This window comes from Vicugna pacos, chromosome 1 (assembly GCF_048564905.1).
Source record: "Vicugna pacos chromosome 1, VicPac4, whole genome shotgun sequence".
Classification (NCBI taxonomy): Eukaryota; Metazoa; Chordata; class Mammalia; order Artiodactyla; family Camelidae; genus Vicugna; species Vicugna pacos.
In genome coordinates, this window is record NC_132987.1 from 76,920,198 (window position 1) to 76,941,401 (window position 21,204).

The 21,204-nt window shown below is 41.4% G+C and overlaps 1 protein-coding gene across 1 annotated transcript in view; it reads left to right on the forward strand.

Annotated features, from left to right (window-relative positions):
• The first annotated feature begins 4,996 nt into the window (after positions 1-4,996).
• Positions 4,997-21,204, forward strand: part of MYH15 (myosin heavy chain 15) — a 133,081-nt gene continuing 116,873 nt past the window's right edge. Inside the window, exons 1-9 of the mRNA XM_072970807.1 lie at positions 4,997-5,084; positions 9,001-9,107; positions 11,984-12,127; positions 13,559-13,715; positions 14,360-14,387; positions 15,695-15,800; positions 17,571-17,663; positions 20,555-20,618; positions 20,705-20,800. Of these exons, the coding sequence (XP_072826908.1) occupies positions 4,997-5,084; positions 9,001-9,107; positions 11,984-12,127; positions 13,559-13,715; positions 14,360-14,387; positions 15,695-15,800; positions 17,571-17,663; positions 20,555-20,618; positions 20,705-20,800 (883 nt within the window). The remainder of the gene's footprint in view (positions 5,085-9,000; positions 9,108-11,983; positions 12,128-13,558; positions 13,716-14,359; positions 14,388-15,694; positions 15,801-17,570; positions 17,664-20,554; positions 20,619-20,704; positions 20,801-21,204) is intronic.

Consider the following 21,204-nt stretch of genomic DNA (forward strand, 5'->3'; position numbering starts at 1 on the left):
CCTCTGTTGACATCTGGATAAATCCATTCTCATTTTCAGGCACTTTGTCTCCAGTTTTTATAATGGAAGAGGCTTTGTCAAGAGACTCTTAGTGTTTGTTTACTCAGAGGAATATTAATATTTCTCCTTATTACTTGCATCATGGTTTCCCAGCAGTGGAAGCCTTCGAAAGTAAACACGCATAATAACCTAACTTGATGAAGAACTCAAGTGAATCTAATCAATTATGATGAAACCAACTTGAAAACTGTTGGGGGCTGCTAACATGAAAATAACTTGATTCTTTTAACAATTTACTTAATAGGCACCGATTGAGTTTCTGTTTACAGTTAAGGCACTAAAATCCCAAGATGGTAAGGATTTCAAAGGAGACGGTCTCTGTGTTCCCCTCCTTCCAGAAATGCATTGTCTAGCTCTGACTGAAAGAGATGAGACTGCCTAGCGATGGATGCACTGTGGTCATCATTGAGAGAACTAGTCAGTGTGACCTCCCAGGACAGAGCACCACCTGAGTAAATGATGCTGTAGTCTCGCCTCCATCTGCCCAACCACAGCTGCTACTGTGAATTTCCCTCTCCCCTCTCTACTTCCCAAAGGTTCTGTCCTATATCACGGTTTTGCACTTCTCAGATTCACTAATCAATTTAGAAAGCAAAGCTGCCCTCCTACATATTTAACACAGTGTTCGAAGCCTGAACAAATGCCTATGAATAGTAATAAGAGTAGTTAACACTGAAATTTTACAATGCACCATTGTGCTGATTTTTATTTATATACAATCTTCACCATCATCTTAGGAGAGAAAATAAGAATCCATATCAGGGAAATGACTGTGACATAATGTCTTTGTTAAGGATATTTTGACAGCAAAAAGAGAAAGTCACTCAGGATAACTTAAAGCTGGGGTTGGGGGATGGAATAGGAATTTATAGGAAGGCTATTGAAACATTTTATGAAAACCAAAGGCAGGAACTGAATCTAGGTCTCAAGAGGCCTGTAACTGGGAAAGCTATGTGGTGATTACTAGGCATGTGTCACCATGTGACCACTCCACAATGCCAACCTCAACCCCCAAGTCTGCATCGCTCCATTCATGCAAAAAAACAAGAATGAGAGTGGCATCTAAGTCCCGAATCTGCATTCCAGGAAAAGACACCCTGATTGTCCCTGATTAGATCAGGCGCTCAGATTTGGTGTAATCAGCTGGGCCAGGACACCAGTGTCACGTTACAGACACTACAGCTTGTGGTTCCTTGCCTGTGGATGATGGCAGGCACTTCTCAGAAAGGTGTATGGGCTCAGTGGGCACTCCAAACTGTGTCTGCTCAAAGTGGCTACACATCTGATAACTATAGAGGCAACAGAACTTGGAGATCAACTGAACGTGGGCAGGAGTGAGAAGGAGAAATTGGAAATGACTCACAGGGTTCCATGTTGGGGAATGACGAGGGTCAAAGATGGGAACCCGTCCACTGAGGTGGCAAGCAGGGGATGATGAGGGAATGAAGGAGCCTGTGAAAGAACAATGTGAGGAAAAGATCTCTCCTGTCACGGACAACATAACCCCGCCTAAGGTGTTCGCTGAGTGGTGAGCTGGGCATCATGGCTGCACCAGCTTACCTCTTCCCCTGGCTTCTACCATCCTCTCCCCTGGACTCCTTCATTCTGACTTCTGTTTCATGACCAGCACCACTCCCCATCCAGGGTGTGAAGATTTTTCTCTACAAATTTGCCTTAAGTGTAGCCATAATTCATGATGGAAGGAACTCCCTCTGCTGACCCTGTCCAACCCAGCCCTAATCTGTGATTCTAAGAGAGCAAAGAGTGGGTTCATCATGCCAGTCTTTGTAGCCCCCAAGCCGGTGTGGGGAATTATAGATGGGCAATAAGTGTATGTTGAATAAGAGAATAAATGGCCACTTTCAAAAAGCTATTTACAGAATACCCGGGGAGAGAGCGAACCACAGAAAATACAACCAGTGTAAAAATAGCCAATTTCCAAACTAGAGATTTTATTCTGAAAATAACTAAATGCTCTAGACTTAAAAGAAGAGTAACCAACTTGTTCCAGCTTCTGCAGGACTTTCCTGGTTAGAGCACTGAAAGTCCCAGGTCCTGGGAAATGCTTCAGTCCTCAGCCACCTGGAATGACTGGTCACCCAGGCTGGTGTCACTTCTCACATGGCAGGCGTTAACTTATTCCCTATCGAGGGCTGCTAGGTTCTGACCAACGTGATCCTTTCTAGGCTAGGGTGGAAAACTCACATCTCAAATCTCCCTTTCACGTAAGGCCTGCCCACTTCTTACATTTACCTTTTTAACTAGGTAACTAAGGCACATTTCACTCTGGGAATTACGTCATGCCAATATCAATGGAAGAGTGGTGGTTTGTATGTTTATTCACTCAGTCCCTGAAAAACTGAATGCTAGGACAGAACAGGAGTAATTGTTTAGCTGTACAATAAACTGACAATACACATGAGGATCTAAGGACTCTCTCTGAGTCCAACTTTCTGAAAATAATGTCTGAGTACCCTGAGAATAATGGACACATAATCTGGACTTTATCATTAATGAAAATGTACTCAGGTGGGTCATCCTCTTGGCCTCAGTTACCTTCCTTCAAATAGTTATACTCCTGACACGTGAGTTTCCTCCCATCCAGGGCTGCTTGCTACACATACTGGTCCCTGGATACCTTATGCTAAGTAGTCCAGACTTGGAAAGAGATTTACACAGCTGTGTGCTCTGTGTCTTGATGTGATCTCTTTATCCTTGGATGTTATAATAAGAACTACTTTAAAAAATCTGTTAACTATGAAACTACATGCACGTGCCACAAATTGAAACAGACCAGGATGGTAATAAGTGTGGGGTAACTGTCTCCTTCTCCCACCCATATCCTGTTCCCACTTCCCAGACAGATACCCGTTTCTTAGGTATCTTTCCAGGAAACGTGTACACAGACACACACATACGCACACTCACGTATTTATGGATATCTTCCTGAGCTCGACTGTGTGTTGAACACAAGCCACCAGGAAGTCACGCATAGTGAGAGGAGGATACAGTTCAGTTCTCTCACGAATAGACTCACAACTCGTCTCCCTGACTACGGCTTCCAATCCACCCCGAATGTTCTGCCAGAGCCATTTTCCTAAAATACTGCTTCCCTCCTGTCTTTGCCTACAGTCTATGATGTTTCCTACGATCTACTCTGAAATTTCTTTGCTGAATTTCCAGAGCTTTCCTGCATCTTGCTGCATTTTATCTATTCAAATGTTCAATAATTTAGCTATTATTATTACAAATCCTAAATCTGAATGCTCACCTGCAGAAAGGTCAATTTTGTCTTTTTCTTCTGGGAAATGTCACCCCCCAGTCCCATCTCTGGGCTTTTTGCTCCCGTGCTTCTCTTGAATACTTTGCTTCTCTCCTCTCCATCTCAGGAAATGTCTAGTAGACACAGATTATGTCCAGTAATAGATGATGACTAGGCCTTGCATTGTGTCGGGAGGGAAACTGAACCTAGAGAGATTAAGTGATTGTGTACAAGTCACATGCTTATTTTCTGGCAGAGAGAAAACTAACTCTCCACCAGACCAGTAAGTCTTTGCTTTTAAACCACACTCCTTAGATCCCAGAGATGCTGTCACTGGATGCATCCAAATCACCATGAAGCAGAGTAGATTAAGTGCAGCAAAATACATGATTAGATTTGTTAATTTCACTCAAGTATGAAATAGAATAAGTGATTATACTTCATTCTGGAAGGGGTAGACCATGGTGCTGTTCAGTCATGAGGAACCAGAGCTAAGCAGCCTTGGAAAGTCCTCCTCTCCTTTCTCATCTGTAAAATGGGGCTATCAATACTTGCCATGCAATCTTGAGTGGAGAGGAAAAAGCCTAAGACTTTGTCCAGTTAGAGAGAATGACCTTTCATTTTGGATCATGATAGTCCAGATTTCATTTCTTCTCATTTCAAACATAAAATGGGAAGATTAAAGATACAAGTAAAGGGTTTGGTATAGAGTGAATGCTCAATTTAGCCCTGGTAATTTGCCCAGCAACCCAGTCCCTCCAAGACTAGAACTGGCCTTGCCTGAGCTGATGGACTCCTTACTCACTCCCACTTCCTCCTTTCACCACCCTACCTGCGTCCCTCCTCCAGCATGGCCTTCTCCATGCTGCCCAAGGCTAGCTTCCTAAATGTCTGTCTGCCAGTAGTTGTATATGCCATCTGCTCCAGACACTCACCTCTGCTGCAATACTCATCTTTTTATTCCTTGATTCTCTAATGTTAGACATTTGTCTGAATAGCTTCTCCCCTTTGTAATCATAATCTGGCAGTGATGCTCCATCTACCTGGATGCACCTAGACACTGCAAGCCCGTCTTCCACTTCTACAAGGGACCTAGTGTCCGCAATTGACGTGTCTTGGTCTGGCCCACTCCAACACCTGCCATGGTTAAAACTCTGTGCTTTAGGGTTGTACTGTGACTTTCATGGGCCATGGGCACTTTTGTCTTGTAGGCCCTTCCTTCACAAAACATATGAAAAATTGGATTTTACAACTGTGTTGATATAAAGACTAATTAATATAACCCAGGCTGATTTCATCATTATATGTCATTAATATTATATTCTTATTTTTTCTGCTTTTAAAAGAAATTAAAATTAGCATATTTTTGTGAGCCCCTAAAAGCATCATGGACTCTGGGCACTGGGCCTTCTGTGCCTCATGGCTGTGTTGGCCCTGTAGAGTAGGATGTCTTTGAGTACAATGCTGTCATGTACTTGAGACATGGCGGAGAGAGGAGGGGTGGAGGTAGTTTAAAAGACTTAACCCTTATCGGTCTACCTATGGTGAAGTTTCTCCTTTTACTGCCTGATGCCTCATTTCCCCTGCTTCCTTCCTGTACCTATTTTCTGCAGGGTGAATCCTTTCAGCGCACTTTTGGGCCTCAGCCTGTCTCAGTGAATCGCTCTAAGGAGGATGGACCTGTCAGAGCTTGGAGAGGCGGCAGCCTTCCTCAGAAGGAGCGAGGCTGAGTTGGGTCTGCTGCAGGCCACAGCCTCTGATGGTAAGACTTGTGACAGCTGCCGGCTTCATGGTGTCTGACTGCTTCCAGGTGGCAATTGAGACAGTTGATTGGTTGAAAGGAGCCATCAATTCTAGAGCCTAACTTAATTGCTTGGGCTGCCTCTATGAACCTCTGAGGGATTGAGGAGCTCAGAGTGTCGAGGGTAAAGACGGATGTTTGTAAGGAAGAGGAGGGCTGGGAGGCAGCCCAGGCCCTACTCACTTGGCCCTAAGACAGGTTCTCTCCTCAGGGAAGCAATATGACATACAGACACCCCCACGTATGACCCCAGTTAAAGCCTTTCTCAGAAACCTCTTTGTATCAGGTGAATACCATAGTAGAGAGAGGGGGCTTAGACAGGCGGCAGGGCTTGGTGAGGGGTGGCAGTTGTTGATTCACTGGAAGGAAAAATAAAGGAAAAGACTCCAGGAAGGCAGGAGAAACAGAAGTTGTCCTTGACCCTCTTCAGGATTTCTGGATGTTGAAACTTTGCCCTCTGGCTGTCCTCTAGGTCAGGAGGGTCACCGACCCAACACTAACCAAAAGATAATTGGGAGACTTGCTCACCTGAGGAATAATTTCTTGGTATTTACAGGCAAGGACAAGGTTTAATGACGATTTACCCATAAGATAAAGGCTGAGTACTAGATTAAAATCTCTCAATAAATGTTGCATCTTTCTCTCCTTCTTTATGTGTCTGGGCTCCATGGCCATCTTCTGAATTTCAGCTGACTGGAGACTTAGAGTCAGATTCACAGTGTGTTCCAGCACCAAGCCACCTATACATCTCAATTCCAAAATTACTCAACAGGAACCCTGCCTGAGAGTTGTGCTAGTACCCAAATCAGTCAATAATAGACTATAATGTAACCAATTATAACTCAAGCCTGTTAGGTAGGACATTATATTTCCATCATAGACCAGTCCTGGATCAGTTCCCAGTTTCTAGTCATTGGATTTCATTACTGTGATTGGATTTTAGAGTTGCTAATTATAATCCATCAAATCAAATACAGTAACAGAACTCTCCTTGAGGTCAGAACTGGTCATGTAGAAGCTTGTAACAGGCAGCTGGATGATGAAGGATCAGATCAGAGTGGTGCCAGGGAGAAAGTCAAAATGCCAAAACACTGGAGAGGACTGGGTGAGACGTTTAGTGGAATCAGCACTGCAAATAATTACTTAAAATATAACAATCTCCATAAGTTTTATTTTTATTTATTTATTTAATTTTTTTTGGTCAAACAATCCTTCCTCACAGAAATGCACTGGCAGCACAAAGAAGAGAGTCAGCGGGAGATTTTCATCCCTCTGGGCTAGTAAATAATAGAGTTTGCTTTTTTGAACTCAGGCGCAATGGAGTAAGTGTGATAAGAGCATTTGGCGAGTAGTCTGGGGTTCAGAGTACCTGTCCTTCTTCCTTTCTAGCCGTCTAATTAGAGCAAAGCACTTCACCTTACTGAGCCTCAGTTTCCTCGTCTTTCGGATGAGACCATATGCTTGCTCTGCTTACCTTCCTCCATGAGGATCAAAGAAGACAATAAATGTGAAAAACAAACACAGTACATTATTATGATACCTGGGAAAGAAAACTAGAATTGCTGGGTGTCAGGGAGGAAGTATGCTTTCAGAGATAGAAACGAAATACCATTTCAAAGCCAAATGTAAATGATTTTTATATTAGAATAGGTTAACCATCTGTTTAAAATAACTACAAAACTGAATATAGTAGTATTCAATTTTGATCAACATTATAGAAAAAAAAGACTTGAAAGAAATTCTTCAGATGGATTCTGAGTTGTTTCTTTATGGGCAATTATTTTTTTAAAAATCTTCTTCATACATCTCTCTACTTTTTTAGTCTTTTTTGCAACAAACACATGTTACCTTATATTGGAAAAGACATTTAATTATCTAAAAATATGAAGTCATAGAGACAAACCTCCTCAGTTTACAAATGAGAGAACTAAAGCCCAAAGAGTTGAGGCCATTGCCTTACACCTTTTACTAGCAAAACCAGGACCAAAATCCAGGTGGCCTACCTCAAATCCATTGCTGTACACATTTCCATCCCTGCCATTATTTATGAATGCAAAGGATTAAAAGTTGACTGAGTTCATTTACTTCATCTTCAAAACCATCCCTCTCCAGGTCTGGGTCTCAGATAGGTCTTCTCACCCACTGTTTCTAGGAGCAATAAAAGAGCTAGTCATAGGCAGGTGATGAACCTAATTTTTGAGAGAAAAATTGGAAGGGAAAAAGCTCAGCATATAGGAAGAGGAAGAATGCTGTAGTGGAAGAGCTCTGATTTAGATCTAATTTCTAGAGTCATTATTCTAATGATGGTCACTAATTAGCTATGTGACTATGGACAACTCTCTTAATCTCTCTTCCCAGGTTCTTTTTCTAAAAATAAAAATAACAAAGGGAAATCTGTGCCAGGTGATACCCATGTTTCTCTCAAGTAATAACAGTTGGTTTCAAATGCAGCCCATATACCTAAAACACACAAAATGTATGCAAAATGAGTGCTTTTCAAAAACAAGCCTATTTTCCTAGACATCACACAAAGCAAAATTAATTTTTGCAAAAAGGGCAAAATGATAAATACAATTCAAACCAGTATTTAAAATGCACACAAGTAGAAGCAAATGCAAAAAGAATTACAAAATTCCACCTGCCCAGCAGTTTTAGTGGTGAGCTGATTGTAATCAGGGGAATGGGGAAGAGAGCACAGGGTAGGTTGTGGTGGTAAGAAAGTAGTGAGCAAGAAAATTTTTTCCAGAGACAAGCGTGATGGAAGAAGGGGTGAATGCTGCCCAACTGCAGCTCCTTCCTACACATACCATCCTCAAGTCCTATTGTCCACCTCTGGGGAGAGCAGTTGGCGAAGGCTGCCACTTCTGCAGCAAAAGGCTCCCGAGATTTGTGATTCATGTTTGGGGAGGTGGTGACGGAGTTGGCCCGATCCGCCAGTGGTTGCAAGGGGATTTCACCTGTACATCTCAGAGCCATGGGTTCAGATTTTCCCTCTCTAACCAAATGCTCTCCTCACCTCTTTCCCACATCTTTCTGAGGAGCTGGGAATTTCTATGAGCTTCTGGTTAGACTCATTTTCCTTTAAAAGTATGTGTTTTGTTAATCTTCCCTGGCTTTCTGCCTTGGGTGGGAGAGGACTTGAGAAGCATCTAAGTGAGGCTAGGAGAACCTGCCTCAGATGTTCATAGGGATTCTGGCTCAGTTCACCCAAGTCTCTAATTGGTTAAGGTTTGTAGAGGGCTGCTTTGCTGAGACACGAGACGTAGGATTAAAGAGACTAAGGGGAGAAAAATAATATATGGGGGGAAATAAAATGAATCAGTTATGCTGTATGACAGAAATAACCCATAGTCTCTCTCCCCAATTCTCCCCACTCCAATTCTGCCATGTCATTCTCTTAGCAGGCTTTCATTCCAAAATTAAAAATGAGGTCTAAAGAAATCCTGACGACAGTCAGAGCCACTAACCTAAATTTTCGTTTAGTTGTAACCAGAGGTTTCTGAGGAAAGTTTTTTGAAGGGAAGCTGGGAAGGGTAAGATCACCAGGACAACCACCCAGCACCGGGGACTGGGAGTGGGAGGGGTTGGGGTTGGGAGGGGTGGCTGAGGTGCTGGCGGGTAACTTTCTTGTAGCAAAATGGTCTATGGTGTTCCCCACCTCCACCTGCTGAAATGGTTCTTATTCCTACAGAGTCCTTATGTGGGTTTATCTTCCGGGTGATCTTTCATGATTTTATCTAATTTGGCAATTTCCTATATTGGTGCCTCCAAGTCAACAAGCAGACTTAGAAATGAGATCATGTCTGTCAATGTGAAAGTATCCAATGTACATTTCCTACAAGTACTGCTGTTAACAATCCATTTTTTTTCTCTATAGGGAAGAAGAAATGCTGGATTCGTGATGTGAAGAATGCTTATGTTGAGGCTGAGGTTACAGGGAGTGGAGATGATGGCGGAATAATTGTTGAGACAACAGATGGAAAGGTAAAGGAAACTTTATTTCATCCCAGGATAACTAAATTCTCTATTTCATTTCATAATTAAATATATCCTTTCTCTAATTGTTTACTTAAAAACCTGGGGTAGGAGATGCCACTGACACTCTTTGGAAAACTCATTCATCTTTAAGAAGCTCCTCTGCTTACTATCAAAGATTTAATGATGAACATTGAAATCAGAGTAAAATGATTACTAGTGGTAAAGCTCACTGACTCTAAAATGCACAGCTTTTTCCATTCCTTTCGTCATGGTTCAAGTTCTTTTGTAAAGGTGCCCCTTGTAGTAAATAATGACCTTAGGAACTTGAAGCAGGCTGTGTTTGTAGGATCAGGAAAGAGAGGGATAATATGAATAAGAATAGCTCAATGTCAGAGAAGCTAAGAAATGAGCAAATGGTCAGTAATGTCAAACGCTAAAGAAAGAGATTTATGACTTGGAGAAAGCCTTGGACTTCAGAATTAGGACGTCACCTATGACCGTTGAAGGAGAAGCTTAGGTCAAATGCTGGGGCATAAGTTAGACTGTAAGGAGTCATAGAGGAAATGTGTTGTGAGGCTGTAACCGTCCCCAACCCCTTCTCCCTGTCACCAAGGCATACAGAGCAACAGAGCAATACTGAGCAGACAGCCCACTCTCAGAACCATTGCCTGCGTCGCTGACCTCAGGTGCCTGCCAGCTCCATGGTGGGGAACCAGGCCCTGTTGCTGGCCTGACTCAGATGGACACATTCTTGTAGATTTTACAGATGATTTCGTGCCTGTATGCAATTCTCCATTCTCCTTCCAATTCTGCCCTCCCCAACTCCATAATAAACCACATCCTATAACAGACAGGTACAATCATTATCAGTAAAGTTTATCTTTTTATCTTTGTATTTGGACAATTTATGATCTAAAACATTGCCATTTGGATTGTAAAATGCTGGATTCCACTCAAAAACTACCACTTTTGGTGTCCTAATATGCCTTCCTGCTGGTATCTGTACATTTTAAAAAATCACAAGTTAGGTAGATTTTATATAAATAATTAATGGGATTAAGGGCAGAACTTAGTCCTTATCAACAGGAGCATAAATATGTAGGCAAGGGAAAATTCAGAATGTCTTAAGAAACAAAGGGATTCAATTCTTTTCTCCTAGTCTGTGTGCTGTGCTTTCACTTTCTAGATTGTGTCCAATTCAGTTTTACTAGGCCTCCAGATGAGAGGTTTGTTCTCCTAAGCACATTCTAAAACTGCTGCCTTTTCAACAGTATTTAAGGTAATTTTGAATATAATGTGATTACAACTATGATTTTCAAAAGAAATCATAGGAAGAAGAGCATGAAAGCAATAGGTTAATGAAATAGAAAGAGGAGTCAAACGGTGGGTGGTTTTGTTCTGCTTGACTTTTCACCTCCTAATGGAAGGCCTGGCCCCCAGCCCCACTCTGCATCTCCCTGGCCCCAGGCTTCCTCCTCCTGATGTTAGAAGTGATGACACTTCTAATCACCTTTGGCCTTTGTAACATTAACTAAGGCAATAAAGTCAGTGGGTGGAGAGTAACACTTAAAGTGGGTAGTGAAAGAAGAGAGAAAAATAGAATCAGAGCCAAGGGGAGTTTTTTGATGTCAGAGGGCTGATTATGTTCTATGGGAGAGAAGGAGTCCATGACATATGGAAATTGAAGGGACTCAAAAGAAAAGGGATTACTGTTTGAACAATGTCAAAGAAGACTGTGGGTAGGAATTAGATGGAGAATATGGAGAGCAGGAGTCCTGGAAGAAGCCATTCTCAACTGGGAGTCAATGGAGCAATCAGCTGATACCGATATTTGTTTATCGAAGAAAAAGGGGCTAAAGGAAATGATATTAGGAAACTTCTGTGAGTAACTCTAAGCAACTATTTCGTTGTAACAATGCATCCATGTTAATCAAGATACTTATGTATACTGAATACCTACCATTTCCTTAGCATTGTGATAAAGGCTTTAATAACTGCAGAACAAGACAATATCAAGACTCCTTCCTAAGATGCTTACAGTCTATCTGGGAATAGGGTTAACATAGCCAATTACTGAAAAATACACAAGAGTTAGTATAAGAAAGGGGAGGGGGAGGGATAAATAGGGAGCTTGGGATTAGCAGATACAAACTACTGTGTGCAGAGTAGCTACACAGCAAAGACCTGTGTAGCACAGGGAACTAAATTCAATATCCTGTATGGCCTATAATGGAAAAGAATCTGAAAAAGAATATGTGTGTGTGTGTGTGTGTGTGTGTGTGTGTGTGTGTATCTGTGAATCACTTTGTTGACCACCTGAAATAATGCAACATTGTAAATCAACTATACTTCAATTTTTAAAAAGTAAAAGAAAAAAGATAATACAGGTTGTGTATATGATAAAAGACTTAAGGAAGGAGGATAAAACAGTAATGAGCTGGGGAAATTGGGGAAGGTTTGAGGAAGAGAACAGGTCTTTAAGTCTGGAAGGATGAGTCTGCCTCCTTGATCCTTCCCTTCAAATTCCTTCTTCCAAACCTCCAGGATATGCTGAGACATCTCGAGAGGGGATAGATCATGTGCAGTATAACGTGTGTACTCTCAGGCTTGAGTCAGTGAGGAGCCATAGGGTCAGAGCACTGCAATTCAGAAAATTTTGATGCAACAAAAACACCTTCTAAAAACTTTATCTTTGGGCAAAGAGAGAACATGAGCAGGAGGAACACCTGCTTCTTGGAAGAAACTGGGTTTAACTTCCTCTGGCCCCTCCTCTAACAAGGCATCTCTTTCTTAACTTTGAAAATTCATTCCAATGTTTGGCAAAAAGGAATGAGCATAGAAGAAATAGGGGAATATATCTTAGATTTTTCCCCTCTCTGCAGAGTCTGAGTGTCAAGGAGGATGAAATCCAGCAGATGAATCCTCCAGAGTTTGAAATGATTGAAGACGTAGCCATGCTGGCTCACCTCAACGAAGCCTCTGTGCTGCATACACTGAAGAGGCGCTACGACCACTGGATGATCTATGTATGTGTGTCTGCTCTGCTGCTGAAACAGCACGTTGGCATCATGTTGGTGATGTCCCAGCCCTCCCTCGGGTGAAAAGAAATCTTTGAACTGAATCATAATCATACAGGGATAATCTCTGAGGAATGCCCATGGAGAAGGGATCTTAACATTTCCCCAGTTTTATTTTGTCAGTATTTACAACCCTTCCCACAGCTTGTCATCCTAAAGTAAAGGCAAGAGGCTTGGAGCATGATAGACCAGGCTCCAAAGGTCCACTCTGTCTCTTACTGGTTGTTAAGTTTCTTCTTGAAGTCACCTTATCTATAAAGTGGGGTAATAGTACCTGTCTCTCTGTGGTAGCTTGGAGGATTAAATAAAATAATGTAGGTAAAGCATATAGTTCAGTGCCTGTTAACTAATTACTGCCCAATAAATGGAATCTTTTTTTCTGTATCGTTCAATTGGTTGCTCAAATTCTTTGATTTCCTCAGAGTCTACTCAGCAGGAGTGGCACTGGGTAGGTGAGGCTAACATGATGCATTTGGGACCCTTTGCTATAGAAGCCTTGACGTGCAGCCAGCTTGCTCCTAGGCTCTCTGACTTGCTGTGTGACTGTGTCAGTTTCCCTGGGATACTGCAACAAAATGACCACAAACCCGGTGGCTTAAAACAACAGCAACTTACTTTGTCACAGTTCCAGAGGCCAGAGTCTAAAATCAAATAAACTCAGCTGTTGCACTCCCTCTGAGCCTCTAGGGGAGAGTCCTTCCTTACCTCCTCCAGTTTCTACGGGCTGTCAGCATTCACTGTGGCTGTATCACTCCATTCTCTGCTTCCGTCTCCACATCGCCTTCTGTGTGTGTGCATGTCTTCTCCTCTGTGTGTCTCTCAAAAGGACATCTTAAGACCCGTGGGCTTAAACCCATCTACATAGCATCTTGAGATCCTTAATTTGATTACACCCACAAATATCCTTTTTCCAGATCAGATCACATTTACAGGTTCTAGTGACTAGGACATGGACATATCTTTGGGAAGCGCCAGTTCAACCACGACAGCGTGGGTGACCCCCATGAGCTATTCACCGCAGTGCCTTAAACGTCAGCTTCCCTTCAGACCTCAAATGCCTGAGAGCTGGTTACCAAAACCTGCAAGTCTGCTGTTAGTGTCCTCCCTGTCTTTGAAAGTTGTGCGTGTGTCCATGTATCAGACGAGTTTATGGTTGGCAGATCTCCCAGGGGAGAGGTGATCCCAGGTCCCATTGTCACTCTAAGCTGGTTCTGTCTTTTCCTGTTAGAAGTCCCTTCTCTGCAAGAATCCAAAAGCTCTCCTCCTTTTAGTTCCTTAATAAATAAATATTCCAGCAAATGATACCTGATGGCAAAAGAGCTGACAAACCTGGAAGCATTTCTAACTTGTTTTCTGAAATCTGTTCTGATCTTCCGGCAGACTTATTCGGGTCCCTCCTGTGTGAGCATAAACCCTCACAAGTGGCTTCCAGTGTATCAGGAAGAAGTGGCGGCTGCCTACAAAGGGAAGAGGCGATCAGAGGCTCCCCCTCACATCTTTGCAGTGGCCGATAATGCCTTTCAGGATCTGCTTCACAGTAAGTGGCTGCCTTCCAAAATGAAAGGTAAAAATATCTGATCTACTTTTTCTCTGTGTCACTAAGAGACAGGTAGGCATTGTGAGCAGAGCGTGGCCTTTATACAGTTGCCTCATCACTTGAAGTCTCTGTTTCCTTCTGGATGAAACGTGGGCAAAACAGTGTCTCCCTCCTAGGGTTATAGGGACAATTAGCTCGTATGTCAAATTAAGTGAGACAATGCCTTGAAAGTGCTCAGCCCAGTGGCTGGCCCAGGGTGAGCGCCCTGGAGATGTCAGCTTCTATTACATAAAGCACCTAATAGAATCTCTGACACAAAAAGTTATTTGAGAGCTATTCTTCCACCACGCTTCTTAAAGGGCTTAAAATAGCAAAATGCCAACCATTAGTCATTTACCATTGGTATTTGGAGCAAGGAAATAGGACTAGAACTTGTACGTTCTTATGCGTGGCATACATAGGGTCAAGAGAAACTCTGTTTTACTTTGTATCATTTAAATGGTATTTTTTCTAACTTTATACAGAGCAAATCCTTCCCCTTGTGTCTGACTTCAAACCACAAGCAAGGAAATTTTGAGTAAGTTCACACCAATGTGTAGAGGCTCTGGCAGAAGAGTGTTCTGACATTTTCCTTTCTTTTGTAGATCGAGAGAATCAGTCGGTGCTCTTCACGTAAGTGTTTGCCTTGCTTTCTCCTTTTGGCCAGCAGCGAGCGTTTCAATGGAAACAGACACCTGCATTTCATTGGATATGAAACGTAAATTCACTGTCTTTGAATTGTGATTCTTTAGACAGCAAGTACATTTTGAGGCAAGAATAAGATACTCAGGAAATTGTCATAACACTTTAGTCAGTGACTCTCCAAATATGGTGCCAGCTAGGCTGCCTCCCGTTTTAGGAGATCCTTTAGAATCTGAAGTGTCTGGTCTTAATCATCTTCGTGTTGGAGAGAACTCCCCGTCCAAATGACCACTTTTCAAAGTTCTGTGGACTGGCTAATTAGGCAGACAGACAAAGTCCAGTGGGTGTGACCATGGAACAGATAACCTGCGATTGTGAGTAGCCAGATTGGGGCAGGCCAAGGTATGTTAAGTAATGGGAACCAAAACACAATGAGGCTTGGCGGGACAAGAAAAGGGAGTGAAGAGGAAGGAAGGAAAGGACTTCATTGATACCAGATTGTATGTTAATTTGGATGGGAAGAGCATTGACTGGCCATGAACTGTCTCCATGGTGCCTGAGGGGATAGGCTGGGAATGAGAGGCAGTGAAACACTGGAGTTCTTGCTCTTCCAGTGCAATGATGATGCCACCTCCTGTGCTGGACTATACGTTGGCTTTAGTCATTCCAGGACAAGGAATAGGGGCTCAGAATCTTCGCGCTAGAAGGGTGATTAGAGTTCAGTCCTCTGCGGAGAGGATAGACTGTTTTCTAGAGTTTCATGCAGATAAAGGCAGGCAGGCCTTGATCCCATGACACTTTGTGTGATGAAGCTATACATTCACCACTGTGTTCTCTCCACATTACAAAGTTAGCTGATTGTCAAAGGTAGAAGGGAAGTCTAAAGCCCAGCTTCCTGGTGGAATGATTGGTAGGTTCTCTTCTGAGGGAGAGGGTTGGACCTGGCCATATGCCTGGCAGCCTTAATATGTGAAAATCTCTTGAACAGTTGGTAATGTGGAGACCTGTCTCTTCATGCTGTTGTTAACAGAGTGATGAGGAACAGGCGCCTAATTTTTATAAAAGCCTTCAATTTTTCTCTACTCCAGAGTTTTGCTCCTGCTGCTTTTCCAGCCTGAGATGTCCTTCTCCTTCTCCTCACCAATTACATGTCTGCTTCTCCTCCAAATTCCCTCTTAACCCACATTTTTCCATAAAACTTTCCCTTCTTGCCTTAGCCTGTATGATTAAAATTATTTATCTCTCATTGAATTTATATTCTGAACCACTTAACTGTGTCATTGAATTTTCAATCATAGAGGAGAATCTGGTGCTGGAAAGACTGTGAACACCAAACATATTATCCAATATTTTGCCACCAGAGCAACTACGGGTGAATCCAGGGAAAAGCCAGTAAGTGTTCATGTATCTTGGCAGAAAAGGTGAGATGGCCCTTCTGCTGATCATAGATGCCCTGTCCTGACCACTTATGGGGAGGAAGGGGGACAGCACCATAGAACAATTAAAAAGTTATAGAAAATCTTTTCCCCCATTTTTCGTTTGCTTCTTGAGAGGGTTGTCAAGTGTACCAGACCAATAACCCCCAAACATGAAATTACATCATTTGTTTCAGATCTGCCTCAAGGGGCATTTACCAGCCTGATCTTCATTGGTTGGACCTTCTGAGAATTAGGCACTTAAGATCTAAACCCTCTTCTCCCAAAAACTGGGGTCACAATGCCTTTAGTGGCCACTTTGATATTTCTAAACCCTTTGGCTACCATGAGATGTCAGATTCCCACAGATATGCACCAACAGAATGCTGCTTCCTAGACCACTAACTTCTGCATCAAATTCCAAACACCCAATGGATGTACTCTCAACTTTAATCACATTCTAGGTTCTGAAAAATTTTATCTTGTCTCTCCACTTAATTATTTTTATCCTCGGCAATTTTTGCTTTAGCTTACTTTGTTTAGCTCCATTAACAGGGTGATGGTACTAATCTGAGGATAACTAGACCATGAAAGTTGGAATGCAAAGTAAAATTAGATAATGCAGAGCAGAACTCAAAATCAATGAGTTATTGAGCTGTTGGAGACATTCATCTTTCTACGTCTGACATTGTTCTTTTGCTTCTTCTATTTGATGTTTTTGCGTTTTTTGCAGCACAAGAAGTATATCAAAATAGCAATCTGGTCCAATTTTCAAACCATAGAAAATTTCTTTTCTAATGACCACTTTTTGGAGTTTGACTGATTTCTTTAGTATCATTGAACTCTATTATTCACTAGATATTACTTCATTTTTGTATACATTTTAGGTTGTTTGGTGTGCATTTGTTTGATCCAACCAATGAGCCCTATGATAATACATAACACAATACATAACACATAAGAATTCTGTGAAAGTCTTTGCTCATATTAGCCCTTTTACTTATTTAAAGGACAGTAGGCCCATAATACTTAGAATAAATATATTATTTGTAAATTTATAAATTCTTGAATGCCATGTATTATAAAATTTCTCCCATAAAGTTTGGATCTTTGAGGCTGACTGAAAGAAAACAAAGCCATGTTCCAGTTTGGGTGCTAAGTGGTCATTAAGGCTCACTTAGTGTAGATGACCTACCTGCATTGGCCCATCAGCCTGAGCACGTATGATTCAAATTCAAGACTGGTATACACCATTTGAAGCCACTGCTTGATATGAACCTCTAGATTACATAGGAATAAAAGCAAGCAAAAATACAGTTCAATAATGTCAAGTGTCGGCTGTATTATCTTAGGATAAATTTCCAGGTGTGAGGATTGAATGGGAAGATAGGGAGATTAGCAATGAGGAGGAATTTATGGTATGGAATTTGGAAATAGGCTATGGTATTTGCTGTTCTTGTTTATTTTGGTAAATATCAATTTTCCTTTCCTACTCAGGCCAATTGCAACAAAAGAGAAGCATTGCAAATAAATGAGCTCCCACATATACTTATACGGGCATCACAGATTGTCAGTCTTTCATCCGTGTTTTTTTCTGAGTCCCCATTCCAAAATAACATTTTGTCACCAAATGTGGAAGTAGCTTTTGGCTAGTGGTTGCCAAGACAAGAATGAGGTTTGACCTGGGTGTGAAGGGCTTTCCGCATTACAGAATCTGCTAGAAGCTTCATCAGCTATACCTCTCTTATGTGCATCTCAGGGGACTCTACAAGATCAAATCAAGCAAGTGAATCCTATCTTGGAAGCATTTGGAAATGCCAAAACCCTGAGAAATGACAACTCCTCTCGTTTTGTAAGTAACATGATTGAGCAGTATATCTGAGTCTTTAATTTTTAGCAAATGGCAAAACTCATGCCTGAGCACATAGGTCTGAAAAAAATTTTCTAGAACATCAAAAAGGTTTTGTTTTCTTGTTGAAGTATAGTCGATTTACAATGTTGTGTTAATTTCTGGTGTACAGCATAGTGATTCAGTTATGCATGTATGTATACATTTTCATATTCTTTTTCATTATAGGCCATTACAAGGTATTGAATATAGTTCCCTGTGCTATACAGTAAGACCTTGTTTTTTATCTGTTTTATATATAGTACTTAGTATCTGCAAATCCCAAACTCCCAGCTTTTCCTTCCCCACCCCTTTGTCCCCCTGATAACCATAAATTTGTTTTCTATGTCTGTGAGTCTATTTCTGTTTGGTAAAGAAACTCATTTGTGTCATTTTTTTAGATTCAAAGAAGATTTTTGATTAATGTTTATATTATTGTTAGATTCTCAAAAAGAAGTTTGCCAGCTTTATCATTAAGACAATTAAAAACTACATAAAAATATGTACCTGAGAAGCTTCTACTATTTGGTCAATTTCAGGAAGAAAATATTTACCATAATAGTTTCAAATTCCTTTCCACTCCTAGTAGGGAAGCTCACCCAGCAAAGTCTAATAATGTTTTTATATTTTATTACATTCTCAAATGTGAAAGTACTTTCTCCTTCATAATTTCCCGTACTCCTTGTAACAAGTCATTTTAGTAAACACTCCCTAATTCACTTACTACAATTATTATTTCTATTCTTGCCTATGGCCCCCCTTCCCCACGTAGTTTTCATTGGGGATTTTTTTTTAACCGGGAGAAAGCATTTTTTAGAGTAGCTTTTGCTAACTAGCAGTCCCACTGTAGAAGAAGGATTTGGATTTCAAACTAACTTCACTAATCCATCCTGTGCCAAAAATGAGTGGCAGGGAGCCACCATATAATTTACAAGGAAATTTGCAGAAGGCTTCCTGTTTGAGTCTCTAGGCATAATTAAATAATAGCTTCCTGCAGATTTGGCTGGTTTTCCTCCAAAGCCTTAGAGCTGCCCTGACGACACTTGCATCTGCTGGCGATGTCTGGCTGTGGAGCAGGTGCTAATACCGGTCCATGGAACAACGGCTAGATTTGGGATTTGTTAGAATGTGAAGAGATTTTCTGCTTAAATGTGAAAGAAAGAAAGCTGGAGGAAAAAAAACCAAGACAGGGAAAAAGGATAGAAGGAAGAGAGGGAGGGAACAAAGGAAGATAAAGGAAAGGAAAGAAAGTGAAAGAAAAGAAGGGAAGGAAGAAAGAAAAGAACAGGAAATGGAAAGAAAGCTAAATAAGGAAAGACAACAATTGAAAAAAACAAGAATGGGAAAAAAGTTGTAAGGATAGAGGGAAAGAAAGAAGTAGAGAAGCAAAGTTTAAAAAGATGAAAGGAAGAAAGGAGAAGAGAGAAAAGGGAGTTCAAAAAAATCAAGAAATCCAGGTTACATTCTTTCAATTGATACTCTGTATACGTATATGTGTATGTGTGTAAATGTACACATGCTACATGTATATACATGCTTAGATATATGTGTGTTTATATTCATGTGTATGTTTGTGTGTGTGGCTCCCATTATCCTGCATTCTTTAACTTAACAGCTCAGTCCCCCTGTAGGAAGCCCTCTTCTTCCCTTTCCAGACTGCTGTCCTGCTCTGATTCCTTCCTTGAATGGGGCCACCTCCACAAGGCCGCTTTCCACTCTACCACCAGCCTCTTTATCCTGCAGGCTCTAGCTGCCACTGGACTGCCTCCTTGGCTGCAGCTGGTGCTCTGACCTGAGCTCTGTCACCTCCAGGCAGACTTTCTGCCCCACTAGATCCTGTCTTATGGCTTTTCATTAATAAGGAAGAAACGGAGCCCCATCTGTTCATGCCAAAGTGGTGTTTTAAAACATAAATCAGATCACACCACTCCTCTGCTTAAAACTGCGCAGTGTCTTCTGAGCACACAAAATAAAACCTCCTGTGGCCACCTGGCTTACATAATATGATGCCTATCTACTCTCTTTTCTCTTACTTGCTAATCTCCTGCACAACTGGCTTTCCTTTTGATTTCAAGACACACCAAATGCTCCTGTTAGACCTGCTGCATTAACTACTTACACTAGAATCTAGAAAAGAGGGGACCACACCTATCTTTCTAATGTGATATCTCCAGTGCCTAGCAGGTTTTCTGGATCGTAGTAGATGCTCAACAAATGTTTGTTGGAAAAAAATGAAAGAATACGCTAAGCAGATACTCTTTTTCTCATTTTTGGATAAAAGGCCCCAAAATAGAAACAGACTCACAGACATAGAGAACAAACCTATGGTTAGCAAAGGGGAAAGGGAGCAGGGTAGGGATAAATTAGGAGTATGAGACTAACAGATACAAATTATTATACATGAAATAGATAAGCAACAAGGATTTACTGTATAGCACAGGGAACCATCTCCAATATCTTATAATAACCAATAATGGAAGAGAATATGAAACACACACATATATAAAACTGAATAAATTTGCTGTATACCTGAAACTAACACAATATTGTAAATCAACTATACTTTAATAAAAAAAGATTTGGGTTCCCTTAAACAACAACAACAAAAAGAACACTGAGGCCCAGAGAGATTCTGTGATGCACACGGCCCACACAGCTGGGTATTAGCAGGTCTGAGACTAGACTCCAGACCACTGCTGGTCCTGATGACCACTCTGGCTGCCTCTCCACATTCACTGGTGCCCTCTCAGACCCAGGTTGCATTTTTTAACTTTAAGGGAAGTAATCATTTTAAGAGCAACATGTATAATGAAGCCATTGCAACTCTTGGGAATGTTTGTTCTGTGTCCACTCAGGGCAAATTCATCAGGATGCACTTTTGTGCCAGAGGCAAGCTGTCATCTGCAGACATTGACATCTGTGAGTAGCATTGCACTGTGATTACTTTTCTTCTAATTTTGCAAGATCACCTAAGTATGAATCTTTTTTGATATCTCATCATGCAGATTTGCTTGAAAAATCCCGGGTGATTTTCCAGCAGCCAGGGGAGAGGAACTACCATATATTCTATCAAATTCTGTCAGGAAGAAAAGAACTTCATGGTAAGCGTATTATTCTGGAGCTGAGGGTCCTTCTAAAACAAGAGGCAGAAGTCAGATTATCGGACCTGAAAAAGTGCTATTTGATAATTCTCACAGCCTCTTTAGAACTCAGTATATTCATCCTAAAATGTAAGAAATTGAGCCAATGTTCTTTAAATTTATATGGATAGAGAGTAAATGGTAACAGTTTTTTTTTTCCAACTTGGTAGTGTTTGGAAGTAGACAGGCAACTAGCAGAGGTAAATAAATGTGTGTGTGTATATGTGTGTGTGTGTGTGTGTGTGTCTAAAAAGCATTAGATATTTTAAGGCCTTAAATGGTTAGAACCACTAATCCTTTAAGTAGGTGGGAAAGACAAGAGGCCACAGGTGGGATACATCACTATGTGTGTAGCAGTCAATGAG